This window comes from Eretmochelys imbricata, chromosome 6, assembly GCF_965152235.1.
Source record: "Eretmochelys imbricata isolate rEreImb1 chromosome 6, rEreImb1.hap1, whole genome shotgun sequence".
Lineage (NCBI taxonomy): Eukaryota > Metazoa > Chordata > Testudines > Cheloniidae > Eretmochelys > Eretmochelys imbricata.
Window position 1 is genome coordinate 90,862,869 of NC_135577.1, and position 17,487 is coordinate 90,880,355.

The following is a 17,487-nucleotide window of genomic DNA, read 5'->3' on the forward strand; positions in this document are numbered from 1 at the left end:
CAGGAGGGGATGAGGGCTCTGGCTGGGGGTGCAGGCTCTGTGGTGGGTCCAGAAATGAGGAGTTCAGTGTGCGGGAAGGGCCTCTGGGCTGGGGCAGGGTGTTGGAGGGTGTGTGTGTGTGTGGGGCGGGGGTTAGGGGTGCAGGTTCTGGGGTGGGGGCTGAGGATGAGGGTTTGGGGTGCAGGAGGGTGCTCCTGGCTGGGACCAAGGGGTTCAGAGGGCAGGAGGGGGATCAGGGCTGGGGCAGGGGCTTGGGAGGGAGTCAGGGATGCAAGCTCTGGGTGGCGCTTACCTCAAGCAGCTCCCAGAAGTAGCGGCATGTCCCTCACTCTGGCACGGCTAGGCAGCTCTGTACGCTGCCCTGTCTGCAGGTGCCACCCCTGCAGCTCCTATTGGCTGTAGTTCTTGGCCAATGGGAGCCATGGGGGCAACGCTTGGGGTGGGGGCAGCATGCGGAGCCCCTTGACTGCCCCTCCGTGTAGGAGCCAGAGCAGGGCATACTACTGCTTCCAGGAGCTGCGCAGAGCCACGGTACACACAGAACAGGCAAGCCCGACCCCCGCTCCCTGACTGGAGTGGAGCAAACCTTGGATCCTGCTCCCTAGCAGGAGCTCGAGGGCCAGATTAAAATGTTTGCAGGCTGTAGTTTGCCCACCCCTGCTCTAGAGTCACTGGGGGATTTGAAAAGGCTGTTTAGTGACTTTGACACTTCAAAGTCTCTTTCTCCTCTGCTCACTTGGTTCTGCCCGACTCACCCTTGACTTTCAGTTCCCTAACAATAAAGATAAAGCGACTGAGACTTAGAGGGCCCAAAGCAATGAAGTGCTTTGTGCGTGTCTGAGGGCTTGTCTGCACTTACAGCACTGCAGCAGTGCATGGGTGCAGCTGCGCCACTGTAGCGCTTAACGAAGACGCTACCTACGCTGATCAGAGAGTACTCCACCTCCCTGGGAGGCGGTAGCTATGTTGATGGGTGAAGCCCTCCTCTTAAGATAGTGCTGTCTACCCCGGGGTTAGGTTGGTATAAATGCATCACTCATGTGTGTAGTGTGACAAAGCTCTGTCCTTGCCTCCGTGGGTCCTGCGTTTCCTGGCAGATTTCACTAGCCTCAGAGGCTCACTGTGACCCTGCATGTAACCCTTCTTTCTCTAGGGCCAAGGGTCAGAGTCTGCTGAGACATTTTCATCATAAGCCAGCAAAGGAAGTGAGGAGAAGTTATCCTTCCTTGCATAGTCTCTGTTGTCTCCCAGTCTCAGTGATTAATCAGGGGGCAAAGTTGCAGGGGGGATGGGGGGGGGGGGAAGGGAGCCTAGGCCCACCCTCTACTCTGGGCTCCAGCCCAGGGACCCTAATAGCATCAGCTATGGTAGCTGACCTTTTAGAAACATGACGTACAATTCCCTGGGCTACTTCCACGACAGCAGCCCTCACTTCCTCAAGCTCCACTTCACCCTTACCTCAGGGCCTCCTTCCTTGTGCCTGATATGGTGTGTACTACTCAGCCTCTCCAACAGCATAACTTACTTACTTATTTCCTTGCTCCTGACATGCACACCCACCTGACTAACTGGGAGGCTTTTAACTAGTTTCAGCCAGCCCCTGATTGGCTTCTGGTGTCCCAATCAACCTAGCCTTCTCCCTGCCTTCTGGAAAGTTCTTAATTGGCTCCAGGTGTCTTAATTGACCTGGAGCAGCTGCCATTTCACTTATCCTGGTACCAGGGATTTGTTTAGCCTGGAGCTAATATATCTATCTCCCACTACTTTTCTATAGCCATCTGGCCTTGCCCCGTTACAGTAGATATTTCATAGGTTAACATGCATTGTTTGACATGCAGCTTTGAGCTGAAACAACGGTAGGTAGAAGACATGTGCTGACCTTTCATGCTCCTTCTTCCTATCCCTGAAGCTACAGCCAGTGAAGTGTCCCTTAGTAAACTCTGTGTTCCAGAGTGGGGGGTGAAGTGGGCCAACAGCCTCGTCAGATTCCTCTGTGCATTCCTTCCAGGGCCAAATCTTGTGAAGAGCAAGGTTCAGCACTCTGGGGTATGTTCCTGCTGCCGGCTCCCATTGCAGAGTTTTCCCTGGTGTCCCTCCTATCTTATCTCTCTGGAGGTTACTGACCCACCTGGAACTCACTCTTGCACTAGGTGTCTTTTGGAGTGAATGGGATGGGTGTTTCCTGTCCAGAGAGCATGTCAGAAACTGATAACATACTGATCCCCTCCTTTGCTGCTGCGCCTCTCAGGAGTTCATGCCGTTCAATCTGGCTCAGTCTCCCTTGCGGCTATGTGTGTCTGTCTGCTGGATATATTCTACTCTAGTTAGATCCCTGTACCACACTCAGCACCATGACCTAGTTCAATGTGTTGGCAGAGGCTGGACATGGGGGAGATGTGAACTTCCCTCCAGCTGCTGCTGCTGCTGCACCACTCAAGGCTTTTTGAGGTCAAAGCGCTTCATAAACGCTGGTGTGTGTGGGTGAGGGTGTCGCCACTCTACTGTTGGGGGAAACTGAAGCATGGGGAGGGGAAGTAACTTGCTGCAGGTTGCAGAGGAGGAGTCAGTGTCAGAGCTGGGATTAGAGCTCAGGAGTTCCTGTCTCCCCATCCTGTGCTCAGGCTACTATACTTCTCCTTTCTTCTGTACCCTGGGGTGCTTCCTGCTGTTCACTCAGGCTTTGAGAGAGAGAGAGAGGATGGGGGTGTGGGAATTTTGCACTTGACTGGGTTTTAAGGATTGCAGATGTCTCGACACAGGGAGTTTAAACCTTGTTTATCCCGAGCACAGGGATGTGTGGTCTGTGACTGGTGGAACCTATGATCCCCACCCACTGTCACAGTGATCACTGAAGCCTTAAAGAGAAACCAGTTGCAAATGTGCATGACTTTCTGAGAAGAGGATTGAATTGACCATTATGGGTTTTGCCCACATGGGAAAGCTTTTTCAGCTTAATTTATGGTGAGAAATTAAATCAGTAGAGTAATACTGGTATGACCCCCTGTGTGGACACTTTTATTCTGGTGTAAGGGTGGCTTTTTTGGTGTAGCTTGTATCCCTTGGGAAGGGGTTTAAACTAAAGCAAAGCGACTCTTATAGTGGAATAAAGTGTCCACACAGGGGTAGGGTTATACTGGCATTACCATCTCTTTAAGACATCAGTGATCTTTATGTGTGACTGATCATATTTTCTCAAGTACACGAGCCCATAGTGGCTTGGGAAGGTGCTGTTACTGCTCAGCAAACTGCTTAGCTCCTACTCAGTTACTAGGACTTCTTGGCTGGAAGAGCCTACTTCTTCTGGCTATTGCTGTGGGGAGTGAGCGAGTTCCGCTTTGTGAGGAAGCCTCCAGCTGGGACATCTCTTCCAGCTCACACTAGGTCACTGGCCTTGGCACTGCAATGTTAATTGGATCTGAGCTCCTCAAGGGAGGCTCTGCCAGCCCAGCACTAATCTGGGTGCGAGGTTGGAATTCTCTCTTGGCTGGTTGGAGTAGGTGGTAAATGAGTTCAGTCAAGAATGAGTCTGGCTGTGAGCAGCTTACTGACCCCAACATAGCCCAGGCCAGTCATTCTGCGGCTGTCATGCTAGGGCAGGACATGGAGGTCAGGAGAGCTCATTTGTGAGCTGTGCCACCCAGTGGTTAGAGAAGAGTGATTGTACTAGAGGGAGGAGGTGCTGGGGCCTGGATCCACTGAACCCCCTATCAGCTCTAAAAAGTGTGCGACCTCCCTCCTCTCAGATAAAAAGCAACTCTGAGACTGCAGGGTTTGGCCCGCTCACTGAGCTGAGATATAACTCGCCTTGGCTGGCCCAGCAGCCCCTCACCTTCCCTCCAAATGTAGCCCCTCTGCTAGCTGACATGGCGAAGGCAGCCAGTTGTTCTGCAGGCTCCCCAGCCCCGTTGTAAAACACTGTGCTCACACTCTCAGTACCTGATGCCTGGGTCTCTTCTGCATCTCTGGATTAGAACATCCACACTCAGTGGAGCCCTCTCTAGGTCCCCAACCTTTCTTCACCCAGCAGGAGAATGGCAGGCTGTGAATATGCTGTGTTTTTATCCACCTCTCAGGTTTGAACACTGGTTGCTTCTATGCCCTGTCCACTCTGCTGAACCGCATGGTGATCCAGAACTATCCAGTAAGTAGCTGTGACATGCTCTCCTACAGCATTGCTGTCAAAAGAAAGTTTGTATAGGGCACAGTGCAACAGCACCTCCTGCTGAGAGAGACTGGTACTGGAGCTACGGTGCATTTCCTCTGCATCAACCAGCGCTCCTATCCCTGTTCCTTGCACCATCTTCTGCTGGAAGAGAATTGGGCTGGTGAGCTCCACCAAGGGCTATGCCCCTATACCATAATCAGTTGGGCTTTCTTCTGTTAACTCACCCAATCACTGCTTGTGCCCTATTCCCTACAGCAGCAGTTCTCAATCTTTTTCTTTCTGAGCACCCCCTCCAATATGCTACAGAAATTTCAGGGCATGAGGGGTGGGGGGGTGTCTGGGCTTCAGCCACTGGGCCAAGCGGGAGGAGTTCGGAGTTCTTCCCTGAGGGGCACCAGGGCTCGGACTCTGGCCCCCGGGCAGGCCTCAGGCATAGGCATAGTTTGACTTCTGTTTTGGGGAGGGCGGAACCTGGAGGAGCTTGGGCCAGCTCCGCACAGTGGGGTCTGGGGAGGGAGCACCAACTCTACCCCCTGACTCACCTCAGCAGGCCACCCAGGATTGCAGGGGGGTGCACCCAAAAATTATAACTCAAAGGGGGTGGGGTTTCAGCTCAAAAAGTTTGAAACCGCTCAGGGTGCGGGTTGGGGATAGCTAGGAGCTGTGTGCAGAGAGGGGTGTAGCTGAAGGTGCAGGCAGAGGGGCAGCTAGGGGCTGTGTGGTTGCTGCTCCCTGAAGGCTGTGCTGGTCCTGGAGCTGGGTCCCCCCGACAGGGCCGCTCTTACCAGCTGCAGGAGTAATCAAAGGGTGCTGGGAGCTGAGGAGCAGCCGCAGCCCCGGGCACTATCAGCAGCAGGAGATGGGGGAGTGCCAGGGCCAACTGTTTCATGGCACCAGCCAGAGCAGCAGCAGCTGCCCTACACTGCCCGTCTCCAGCTTCCCGCCTCCGACCTGGCCAGGAGCAGGGGGGAGAGGAGAAGGTGGGAGTGTGGAGCCACTCCCAGGGCTGCCCCAGTCTGGTTATGGTACTGCAGTTTGGCGGGGCAAAGCCCCTCATGCCCCCCCCCAAATTGCACCCATGGGTTATGGGCTTTGCCTTGTGGGGCACCAGGGCTCAGGCTCGCAAACCCCCTGAAATCGGCTCGTGGACCCCCAGAAGGCCATGGACCACTGATTTGAGAACCGCTGCCCTACAGCACTACCAGCTGGGAGCCTCCTGACAGTCATTGCTCCTGCACCTTTCACTACTTTGCCTTCCCATGGAGGAGAGGGGAGTGCTCCATAGCTAGGGCTTCTGTAACTTTCCCTAAAGCACCTACTGCTGGGAAAGGCTAGGACTGGGATACCTGGGAGCATCTTTTCTCTGGGGTTACCCTACATTCCTGGTAAATCCTGAACAAGCTGACCCAAAAACCAGTACTGGACAGCAAGCTTTGAAAGGCCTTTAGTATCTCCTCCTCTGAGGCCCTTTCAGCCATCCATCCCTGCTTGCTGTTGGCCATTAACTAGTTCCTGTATTGATGTGTGTCTTCCCACAGGGGGAGGAGGTGAATGCTGGAAGAATTGGACTCACCATTGTAGTGTCTGGCATGGCTGGAGCTCTGCTTTCTGGCATCTGGTTGGATAAAACCAAAACCTACAAGTAAGTCCCTTGCACTCGTTTCTCCACAACTCCATCCTACTCTCTGCCACATGGAAGGCAAACCCCAGGGGAGGCAGCTCTGCCTTTCAGTGGCTTGACAAGGTGGGTGAAGTAATATCTTTTATTGGACCGACTTCTGTTGGTAAGAGAGACAAACTGTCAAGCTTGTTACAGAGCTCTTCCTCAGGTCTGGGGCAGCGGGGTGGGGGAGAACAACTGAACAATCACCCTGCAGTAAAAGCAAGAATTTGGAGCAGCATATTAGCTCATTTGGGGAGTTTCCTGAGCCCAGGAGATACCAGCCACACTTTTTTGGTTCTGGAGCTACTCATTCCTTCTTTGATGCACAAGGTACTGGAGCTACTTCTCCAGGATTCCTATGTGCCTCTGGTTTATTTCTGGTGTTCGTGTTTAGGGATTAATGGGTTTGGGTCTGGCCTATCATAAGGGTAGAGATTATTTGTGTGTGGACAGACAAACATCCGCTTCCACCAGATAAGAACTTACACAGAGTTGTCTTGTCAAGGGCTGTACAGAGGGAGCTGAAAGGAGGAGAGCTGCTTTTTGGGAGCTGGGGCAGGGCCAGAGCAACCTGCATAGGCACGAAAGGCTAGGGTTCGGGTATGAATTGTCAGTGTGTGGGAGATTTCTTTGGGGAAGGGTAGGTGGGAGAGCAGGGGTCTGGGGAGCCCCTCCTCCTTGGGAGAAAGGGGGTAAGTTGAGGGTGCATTTCTCTCAGGGAAACAGAGTGAGGCAGACTTCCATGTCTGACTTCTTTCTTGCTGTCTTGTCTTGTGTCTGGAAGCTGAGAGAGAGCAGTGTGGTGTTCTGCCCCTGCATGGCTCTGGTCAGGTTCCCAGTACCCTGGGAAGAAAGGGGTAGAAGTGGCCCAGAGCTGCTTTGTCAAGGCTGAGATAGTTCCCAGCGTGGCAGGAACCATACAGTACCAGACCTGTTCTCTGCCTCACAGACCAGCATCTGAGAGTCTCTGTTCTAATTAGTGAAAGGTCCATTGAGTCCTGTGCCCAGAGGCACTTTGTGTGTGTGTGTGAGACACCTTATTGAAGGCAGAGTCTTATGGAGCGATGCATGTGGGGGTGGGAACTGGGGTCAGATTAGGGTTTGGTATTTATGGGGACACTTGGCAGAACGTGCTGCCATCTGCAAATGTACAGCTAAAGGTCCCTGTGTTGCCTGCAGCTTTAGACTGGGGGCTTTCCCAGGGGCCAGATCTTTCTTGGTGGGAGTCTCTGCTACCCTAGTTCACTCAGTCTTTATGCAATGAGCCTTGACTGGCCTGATTACAGTGAGCCCCCGTATGCTAGCTAGGGATCTGGGTGATCAACTTCCCCGCACCAACTGGCTTTGTTAAGGTGGTGGTAACCTGCTTCCCTTGCAGGCCAGAGTAGACAGGGCTTTATTCTAATAGCAGGAGATGAGAAGAAGGCTGCTTCCATGATCTTTCCCTTCCAGGACCCACCACAGCATTTATTCTGGCTCTGGTAGCATGGCCTATCCACAGTAAGGGAAAACTTCCCAGGACCTTCTACCCCTGGGTGGGTATGTTTAGGGCCCACAGCTTGTTTGGGTATCCCCAGCTGTAGTTCCAGCCATCAGTACTGGCAGGTCCAGGGACCAAGTCTAGAGCAGAAACTGATCTTTTGGGCCAACCCTGAGATGGCAGATGAGGACTCATGGGGGTACTGGGGAGCAGGGAGAAAAGCTGGAGCAAATGATCACTAGATAGGCTGGCCAGTCACTTACTTCTGTTTCTGGTGGCTGTGTGCAGCTGGGCTGGGTTAATGTGAATTTCTTTTGGCAGCTGTGGCTACTGTAACCCTATGGGGTGGGAACACACGCCGTCACTAACTGCATTTTTGCTGCTCTGTAATTTGCAGCCCCTAACAACTCTGTCATGCTGGCAACATGGCCCAGACTGGCACAGCTATGGCATGTGACATTCCCGACTCTCCCAAATGGAGCTATATTGCTGCACAGAGATCACAGTGTAAGGGATTTGTGGTTGCACAGTAGGAGCTGGGAGTCCACTCTCAGCAGTGTGAAAATAATCCCCAGTTTGTTCGGAGGGCTGTCATGGGCAGAATGAGCGTGTTTTGTTAGTGCTGGGATTGCCAGCATGGGGTGGGCTAAATTAGTCTTCGGTGCAACCCTGCTGACTAACTTTAGGGAGATGGTAGGATAAACAGCCTAGTGTGAGGAGGGCACTGCCAGGAAATTGGGCTGGTTCAGGCTGTTCATAGGGGTTTCTGTAAAACAGCAAATATTAACAGAACCTTTCCACTGAGAATAAATTTAAAATTCTGAAAAAGCCTGTTGTTTAAATTACCAGTTCCAAGAGGTCAGATGCTATGGTGATGGGGGGTTGGGGGTGACACAGTGTCACGGACCCAAAGGCTGGGCTATGAGAATCAGGAAACAAAACTACCAAATCCTGTGTCACTTGCCAAGCTGAGAGAAAAGAGTGAACATCCCCCTCCCCTTATCAAAGTAGGGAAGGGCAGTACTCAAAGTTTATTTACCTTGAATTTGCATGAAAGACTAATGCCACTAGGTTGGCTTCCCTGTCTCCCTTAGCCAGGAATGGAATGGCCACGCATTCTCTCCTCCTGCCTGTCAGGAGGGTTTGTGAGTTAGCCCCAGGGTTTCAGAGCTGCTGTCTTTTTGTTTTTTGTTTTTGTTTTTTTTTTAAATCTGGGGTGCATATTTCATTCTGGAAAGCTCATGTTGTGCTCTCACTGAATGTGGTCTGTCAGCAATTAAAAGCTTTGGCAGCTTCTCTGAGTGCAGAGAGACCAGGCCAGCTCTCAAAATAACACATTTTGGCCTCTAGCTTGGTTCCAAGGGTGGGTCAGTGGGGTATATGTTCACTGTGTTGTGTGTAATTTCATCTCCAGTCAGATACAGTCTGTGGTGGAAACCAGAAACCTCCCTGCACCCTCAAGTTTCTGGTTGGGGAGACTTAGATAGTGGGAGGCCACTGGTTTACTCCTTGGGGAATTCTGCCCCCCTGTGTGTGCGCAAAATTCACAGATTTCTTTGCTACCCTGCAGAAAAATGACTTTCTAACAGGGAAGCAGAGGGAAGCTGCAAGAGTGGTCATGTGCCCCTCCCCAACAGTGGGATCGTGTGTTTCAGGTGCCTGGAGCAGCAGGGAGAGAGGTAGATCGCTGCAGAGGTTGGGGGGCATTCAAATGCCCTGGGCCAGTGCTGGGTCAGACTCCCCCCATGCCCAGCCAGAACCCGACACTCCTCCCCGCTGAGCCTTACCCCCTGCACCCAGCCCTCCTCAGCCCCACCTGGTGGCTCCTACCCTGTAGCAGGCTCAGCTACTAATCCCAGTGTGGCGGGGGGTGGAGAAGAGTGCACTTCCCCCCCTGCACAGATTGACAAGGGCAGGGTCAGACCCACCCCCAGAAACCTTCCCGGGCTCCGCACCACCCCCTTCTCACTTCCTGACCCTATCGCTCTTCAGCTGCGGCGGGAGGGGTCACTATATTGGGAGCTGCATCCCTGTCTGTCCAACCCCAATGCATCCAGACTCCCCCATTCCCAGACCCCCCCTGCACCCAGCCCTACCTGCTGAGCCTCATCCCGCCTGCATCCGGACCCTGCCAAGCCCCTGCCCCCTCATCCCTGCATCCGGACCTCCACCCCTGCACCCAGACCACCCCCTCACTCAGCCCCCTGCATTCAAACCCCCACCCCAATGAGCCTCACCCCCATGCACCTGCTCCACCCTGATGAGGCCTCTGCACCTGGGTCCCCACTCCACTGAGCCCCAACCAGCTGCACCTGGACTCCCATCTCACCAAGCCCCACTGTCCCTGCACCCAGACCCCCCCCCCCCCACTAATCCCCCCCCACACCCAGACTCCACCTGCCGAGCCCCATTCCCCCACACTTTTAATTTTTAATCTAAAGTTAGGATTAACTGAATTATAAATGCTGTTTTGTTTTTAAATGCTCCTACTGACAGGGGTATTACTTGAATTTTATAAAACTAGTATAGCAAAATCCCAAATACTGAAAATGAAGGCCCTGATCCTGCAGATACTTAAGCAGGTGCGTAACTTGACTCACGTGAATAGTCCCATTGATTTTAATAATGGTTAGTGCTTACAGTTAAACATGCACATAAGTGTTTGTAGCACCAGGAGCTAAAATTATAATTTCAATTAAAAAAAATCTCTTACATAGGGACATAAAAAAAATCTCTTACATAGGGACATAAAATCTTTGTCTCGTCAAAACTAAATTGCTTCGGTGTTAGACTAAATAACTTTTCATTGTTTTCTGCATATTAAACCAAGGTATTGTGAACTTTTTTATACATACCAGCCAAAACGTTCAAAACTAGGAGCCTAAAGTTCCAGAGCCTGTATTTAGGCACTTAAGTGACGCAGGAGCATAAGTCCCACTGACTTCAAAGTGTGCGAACCACGACGGTGTATAGCCTAGTCAAAGAATTTCACCTTTCTTGACTTGTGGCAGTTCAGTATATCAGGATGGGGTGTTGGTTGCAAATATAGTAAAGGCGATTTGCTTATCAGTTTTGTGTTTGAGCATGAGGTGTTCTTACAGTAAGGGTTTTGGTGAGGCCCTGGCTTGTTTTTTCAGCAAAGATTAGCATTTTAAATGTGAAGCTTTTTATTAGAAAAAATCTCTATGCAAAATGTGAAATTCTGCTAACAATGAGGATACTAGAGAAACCAGTACAGAGCATCTACTGTAGCAATTTTAAGCTGTAAAACGGGAAGAAGGTAAAGAACTAGCAACATGTGAATAAAAAATCTGATTTAAATTAAAAATAGAGTTTTTTAAATGTTTGTTTTGTAAATCCAAGTTTTTTATTAACACTGATAGTTGTTTTACTTCCATCAGTTTTAGTTTGGATACAGAGTTTCAGTTCGATACAGAATTCACCTTCACTTCCTGTCCTAACTATTGTACTATGCTGCTCTGGGCTGCTAAACAGTTGCTAGGTGGGGGAAGTGGTCTCTGTGTATAGGCTGGAATCAGTTTCTAAAGCTCTTGCTGGAAAACATTAGTTAATAGCCTGTCCCTTGGCAATGGGGAATTCTCTGGTAGAGCCTAGGCTTATCCCTCGTCTTCCAGGTTGCCTCAATTTCTTTCTCTACAGAAGAGATGTTCTTCCCAAACAAGGGAATCTTCCATTTGGTCTTGCACCATTGGGATACAGGGGAGTCAGGACTCCTGGGTTCCATTCTTGGTTCTGCCACTGACCTACTGAGTGACCTTGGGCTGAGTCCCTTTCCTCTCTGTTGCCTCAGTTTTCCCTGTTGGTGCGAGAGAGATGTTTTTCCTCCTTTTCCTCCCAGGGAGGTGGAGGGTTGTGAAGCTTCCCTTGCTAGCATGTGTAAAGTGCATTAAGATCCTTGGATGGGAAGGGCTAGAGAAGAGTATTGAATGAAAGCTAAAAAGGCCTGTTCCTGACTGTGCTTGTCTTGCAGGCAGACGACGCTGGCGGTTTACATCATGTCTCTGGGGGGCTTGGTGGCCTATACCTTCACCCTGAGCCTAGGCCACCTCTGGGTGGTCTTTGTGACCGCAGGCATGCTGGGGTAAGTTCACATGCAGTCTGCTTTCCCGAGAATTTATTCTCCCTCCCGTGTGGGAGCTGACCCTAGGAAGGAATAGAGACTGCCTAATTTAGCCCAGGCTTTTTGCTGCCTCCCACATTAATCTGGAAACACCCCTTCCCTCTGGCCCCTGCAGTGGCATAGAAGGGAAGGCAGAGGTGTCACAGTCCAGAAGCTGCAGAGGCCAGGGTGGGGCAGGCTCTATATGGAAGAAGGATAAGGTGTTGTATTCTCCCCAAGTCTCTCCTGGATCCTCTGACTGGGAGAGCTGAAGGACGTGCGCAGCAGCCCCTACTACTTCTCCCTGTCCCAGCTGGCTCTGAACACTCTGCCAGGCTGGATACCTCTGAGCATGGTGAAATGTTTCTCAGGAAGCAGGTGGGACTGTGGCCTTCCAGACCTTGGAGAGAAGGAATGAGAACCATGGTCATAGCTAGGTTTCTAAAATAGTCTTCGGCTGGGCGGCATCCCATCTAAGTCACTTCCAGGCTTTTACTTTCCAAGCTAGCATTAACATTCTGACTCCGATGCCACTGGCTGACCCCACTTCCTGGCAGCAATAGGTGGCTCCCTGCCCCCCGATTGCCTCTCTTCTCCCTGCCCCTTCAGGCCTGGCCTTCTGTACTGCGGCTGCAGGCACAAATATTTGTGGGTTGGGACTAGAGTTCCGACCATGGCCGTGTGGTCAGTGAATCCGGTGGCTGGAGGGACAGCATGATGATAGGGGATCAGTCCTGTGCAGTCACTGATTTAGGAGGAAATAGGGATCAGAGCCACATAGTCCTTTCCCTTCTTCTCCCTCCACCAGCTGCTGACTGTTGTTTTTCTGTGTACCGCTGTGCAGGTTCTTCATGACAGGGTACCTACCGCTGGGTTTTGAGTTTGCGGCAGAGTTAACATACCCAGAGTCAGAAGGAACGTCTTCAGGCCTCCTTAATGTATCGGCACAGGTATGTTCTCCCCTGCACCTCGCCCGGCACTGCTAGAATGCCCTGCTAGGCCCAAGAGGATTCCTGTTCCACAGGGGTACAGTTCGGACCATTGGTCAATCCACTGCACTATCCTTCTCTATCACAGAGAGCATCTGATGCTCCAGAGAGAGGCCATGCTTCAGCCCCAGGCCTTTGCTTTCTTGTTTTATTGCTGTCAAAACTGGAATCTAATCTTCAGCTTCAGTGGCTTCTCACCCCCTCCCTTGCCCCAGAAAGTTCTTCAGGATGCTGGAGCTCCTTGCCCCTCTGCACTGTCACTGCCAGCAGTTTAGGATCCCCCTCTCCTTGGGTGACAGGGGATTCCAGCCAGCAGGCTCTGTTGTCCTCCCCCTAGCCAGAAGGAGGCACGTCATCCAAATTCAGCCCTTGTTTGTAACCCAGCTTCAGCTGAATGGACAAACGGCTGCAAGTCTGGGGTTCTAAGTCCTTATTAGACCTGGCAAGCTCTTCAGTAAGCTGCCTTTCCCTGGTGAATCAGGGGCAAAGGGTGGGGGGAGGAGAGGCTGAGGGATGGTGGCCAGGCAAGGACAGTACAGTAGCTCCATTCCATTCCTTACTTTTGTGTTAAAGGTTTTCGGGATCATTTTCACCGTTGCCCAAGGGAAGATCATCGATCACTTTGGGACGCAGGCGGGAAACCTCTTTCTTTGCTCCTTCCTACTCCTGGGGACTTTCATAACTGGTAAACCAGCTCCCGCAGAGATTCCTCACCTGACTGTGACCCGTGGGACTCGACACATGGAGTGAAGGCAGCTCCCGCACTGCAGCGCCTGCAGGGCTGCTCCAGCTGAGCAAGCTCCAGAACAGCAGCACCCTGCTGATGCTTCCTTGTTGTGGCAGCTGGTCTGCGTCACTGGCTGAAGGTTCCAGTGGTGTGAGCTTCCCCAGTGCTGTCCCCATCCATGTCCCCATCCATGCTCCTGGCTCGGGACTCAGCCAGATGAGGCTCCCTCATGGCTGGGCCAGGGCCTCCATCTGCTGCCTGGCTGCTGTAGAAGTCCTATCTTCCTCATTCAGAACAGTGGATCCCCTGCTGGCCCCCCAGTGTCTCCTTGAACCCTATGCTGCCCCTGTGTAACCCCGAGTTCTGTGAGACTTGCTTGTGTCCTCTGTTGTGTCCTTATGGGTCTCCTCTTCCCTCTACCTCTCAGTGTTCATTAAGGCCGATCTCCGGAGACAGCAGGCCAATCTGGATGGTGAACAGACAGTGAGTAAATCCCCTTTGACCTCTGGCTCTGTCCCTACTATTAGCTTAGGGTGACCCCTGCTCTGTCCCCTACCCACCTGTTGGAATCTCTGTTTCTGGGTCATTACCATAATAATCATGACTCTCTTCTGTTGTCCCCATGATTGGCTGTCGACCTCGCTAGGGGAAGTTCCTTGCTGGCATTTGCAGCCCTGTGGCTGTGATCTCAGCCCTGTCAGGTAGGGGGTTTGTGGATACTCTGAGCTGCTCTCATTGGGTGTCACTGAACATTGGCCCCCAAGGAGGCTGCAGAACTAGGCATGTGTCCTGTTTTTTACATTAATGGCTAGGGATAGATGAGGGAGGTCGGGGAAGAGAGATGCACAACCCCCGCTGCTTCTGCTGAGAGGGAGTTAACACTTAACATGGAACTCTCTATGGCAATGCTTAGACCATTGTGCAAATATCCGCACAGCCCCCTGAAAAGGTGAGTAATTGCTTGTAGCTCCATTTTGCAGTTGAGGAAAGTGAGTCACAGAAAGATGGTGTCTTGTCCCAGGCTGCATCAGGGATCCGTGGCATAGCTAGAATCAGAACTATGGCCATCCTGGCTCCCAGCCCTTTGCTTAGCCTACTAGATGTGGCTGCAAAACTCTTGTCTATGCTCCTAAATGCTGGGCAGAGTGTTCCCATGCTCCGTGCAGTTAATGCAGCTCCATGTGTAAGAGAAGAGGCGTTTGGTGAATTAACCACTGTTCGATAATCTCAGTGTTTTCCCCTTAGAGGGGTTGGTTGTTGTCCTTACTGGCTCTGGGCTCCTCTTCCAGAGACGAGACGTCCACCCAGCGCTCCTGAAGCAGTCAGTGTCCAAGGCTGGCAAAATGCATAAAATAAGCTCCCTGCTGGCTCGAATTTTACCTTTTTGGAAGACAGTGCCGCCTTCCACCAGATAATCTCTAACGGCGCCGATCTGGAGAGACCAGTGGCTCCAGGATACCTCGTGGCCACCCTGCTCCGACCGTCAGCCCAGGAAGGTGTATTTTAAATAAAATATCTTTTATAGAAATAGCTTGGCACAAGCATAAAACATACTGGACAAAATATATAAGGGGAGTTGACCCCCATGCAGCCCTCCAAATGTAATCCCGGAGCAGGGATAAAAAACAGCCACCAAATCCATCCCACGTGGGGCCCTCCAGTATATTCACCTGGGGGCCCCTTGTTTAACCTGTACCATAGCAGGTAACCTCCCCTGTTCGTTGAATCCAATAAGCTTCCTGGGGAGATGAGCCCCAATGTGGCAAACAGCATGGATTAGGGACTGTGAAGTGTTGAGCTCCCCAGCATAGTAATGCACACAGGAAAGCCTGGAAAATCACATGCACTGTTTAGCTTGGTTGTGGAATACAGCTGGTTGCTACAGATACAAAATTGTCTGAATCACTCCTGCGCCATGGCTTTCTGAAGCTCCCTTTGGCTACTGAAGGAGGAAATGCTGGATTAGCAGAGACCAGGCCTCTGGGGAGATGGATCTTCCAGCTCTAGTGCCAAAGATGTATTAATCTTGTGCCAAATTTCATCTGTAAGCCCACAATGCAACTGGGCTGCAGTGAAGGGTGCTAGTGCTGTTGCCTCTTGATCAAAAAGAAGCTGTGGCAAGAGCCTGAAATATCCAGTCCTTTAGGCAGCAGATGTGAAGACTACTGATAAGGCCCCTTTCCTTTATTAGCCACAAGGTCTCTTTCCAAATGAATTGCGGGCCTGTGCTCAGGCCAGATAAACTAATGGAACATTTTGTGAAAATCTAAAATAAAATTAGTACTTGTGGCACCTTAGAGACTCTCAAATCCGATGAAGTGAGCTGTAGCCCACGAAAACTTATGCTCAAATAAATTGGTTAGTCTCTAAGGTGCCACAAGTCCTCCTGTTCTTTTTGCGAATACAGACTCACACGGCTGCTATTCTGACACCTAAAATAAAATTGTGGGCCTTCATCTGGGAGGTGTTAAAACAAAGAGAAGGAGGCATAGTTGCTATTTTAATAGGACTCACCCTCCCCTCCTGTGGAACTGTCAGGCAGACCCAGGAACTAATCCCATTAAGAACTGGAGGGATATGCCGGTGGTGAAGGGTCTTCAAACCCAGAGTAATTCAGGGTAAATATCAAAACCATCCAGGAGCTGCTCTTACTGGAGGCGTCCGAGAGACTCCCCGACAGCTCTGACCTCTGTCTGGCTTCTTTGCATGAACTTTATGACCCAGGTATTTCCTAAGCAAGCAAGTGAAGCAGGTCAGGAATAAGAGGCTGGGTCTATAACAAACAACAGTGTCATAACGAAGTAAAGTTTTATGTACAGATTTATTAACTCCCAGTCCATAAACTACCTCCTGTTGGTTGTATAGCCTGGGCTAGCTGGTCTCTCAGTAAAATAAATGGGCTAAATGAGAGTCCAGTCAAATATGCAAATACTTTAAGTCCCCACTTGAGCAGATTTTGATCTGTCTGACTCACACTCTATGGGTTAAAATGGAAGCATCCATCAGAAGAGGGGAGGCTGAAGTGTTGCTCACTTCTATTGCCTCCTGGGGAGCTATGAGCTAAATATTTTCCAACAGAAGATTCTGTAGTATTTGTCAAGTACCCCACTTACTCTCCATGCAGCTGGGTGTTTCATTGGTTTCCTCCTTCTCCAGGAATGGATTACTTTTCTCTCTCTCTTCCTTGCTCGTGTCCCCTTTTCTGGGATCATGACCTGTGGCTGTTGTTACAGAGACTCCAGGACAGCAGTCCCATCACGGATTATGGAATGTAGCTTGTAGCCTTAACCCCATCACTTCCCATCCCCGCTCAGTAGCTCTCACACAAAGGTAGGAGAATCACACTAATCTGCTTATCTAATCGCTCACAGGAATGGCACTGGCACCAAACCAATGGCACTAGCTGATGCTGCTCCCCAAGGCAATGCAACAGCTGGAGTGATTGGGGTGTTCGGGGTACAGAAGCTGCTCTTGGCCTCTCCAGGAGACAGGGTGGGAAGGAGAAGAGAAGAGATGGGTCTTGAGCTTGTGGGGTCCTGAGAAGAATGAGGACTGAAGCTGAGGCTGCTTGGGTAACTGGAGCTTAGGGACAGGTGGGGAGAGTGTTCCAAGGCAAAACTCTTGTCTTGTCACAGCAGGTAGCAAATTCTACTGTGAGTAAATGTGCTGGGGAGAGGAATATTGTACAGCCTCTTGGCTGAGTAGTTATTTAAAGTCACCATCCAGCCTCCTCAGCAGGAGGTTCTGTCTGGGATTGTGTCGGAGAGCTGGTCCTGAAAACATAGAGATATGATGCCAATCAAATGAAGTATTAAAGACTTTGGCAATAATAGTTGGTGCCTTTTGTTAGAAGAGTAACTGTAAATCGTAAAGCTCTCTGCTTTTTGCTCTGTAATTCCAGCCCTTTGCTAGAAGTGGCTTCTCAGCTGCTGCCTAGGGATGTTTAATGCTTTGCTGTTCTCTTGCTGTTTGAACCCTCTGCTGTGCCTGGCTGCCCTCCCCAAAACATTATCTGTCCTGCTCATGATGTTTTAAGGTGTTTTGTGCATGTATTTGCTCAGTGGTGTGCAGCAAACAAGCCGAGCTGGCAAGGACCATGTTCAGGCCTGAGATAGTATAGAATCATAGACTATCAGGGTTGGAAGGGATCTCAGGAGGTCATCTAATCCAACCCCCTGCTCAAAGCAGGACCAATCCCCAACTAAATCATCCCAGCCAGGGCTTTGTCAAGCCTGACCTTAAAAATATCTAAGGAAGGAGATTCCACCACCTCCCTAGATAACGCATTCCAGTGTTTCACCACCCTCCTAGTGAAAAAGTTTTTCCTAATATCCAACCTAAAC

General features: G+C 51.0%; 1 protein-coding gene across 4 annotated transcripts in view; it reads left to right on the top strand.

Moving 5' to 3' along the window:
- Positions 1-17,487, top strand: part of FLVCR2 (FLVCR choline and putative heme transporter 2) — a 57,708-nt gene that overhangs the window by 31,661 nt on the left and 8,560 nt on the right. For 3 of the 4 annotated variants that reach the window (XR_013346404.1, XR_013346405.1, XR_013346406.1), the window contains exons 4-11: positions 4,074-4,141; positions 5,704-5,807; positions 11,300-11,410; positions 12,273-12,378; positions 12,991-13,102; positions 13,572-13,627; positions 14,434-14,640; positions 16,378-16,474. Coding sequence is in view for 1 of the 4 variants with exons in the window: in XM_077819168.1 (XP_077675294.1) it covers positions 4,074-4,141; positions 5,704-5,807; positions 11,300-11,410; positions 12,273-12,378; positions 12,991-13,102; positions 13,572-13,627 (557 nt within the window). In the remaining 3 variants the exon portion in view is untranslated. The remainder of the gene's footprint in view (positions 1-4,073; positions 4,142-5,703; positions 5,808-11,299; positions 11,411-12,272; positions 12,379-12,990; positions 13,103-13,571; positions 13,628-14,433; positions 14,641-16,377; positions 16,475-17,487) is intronic. The other variant, XM_077819168.1, reaches the window with a different exon arrangement.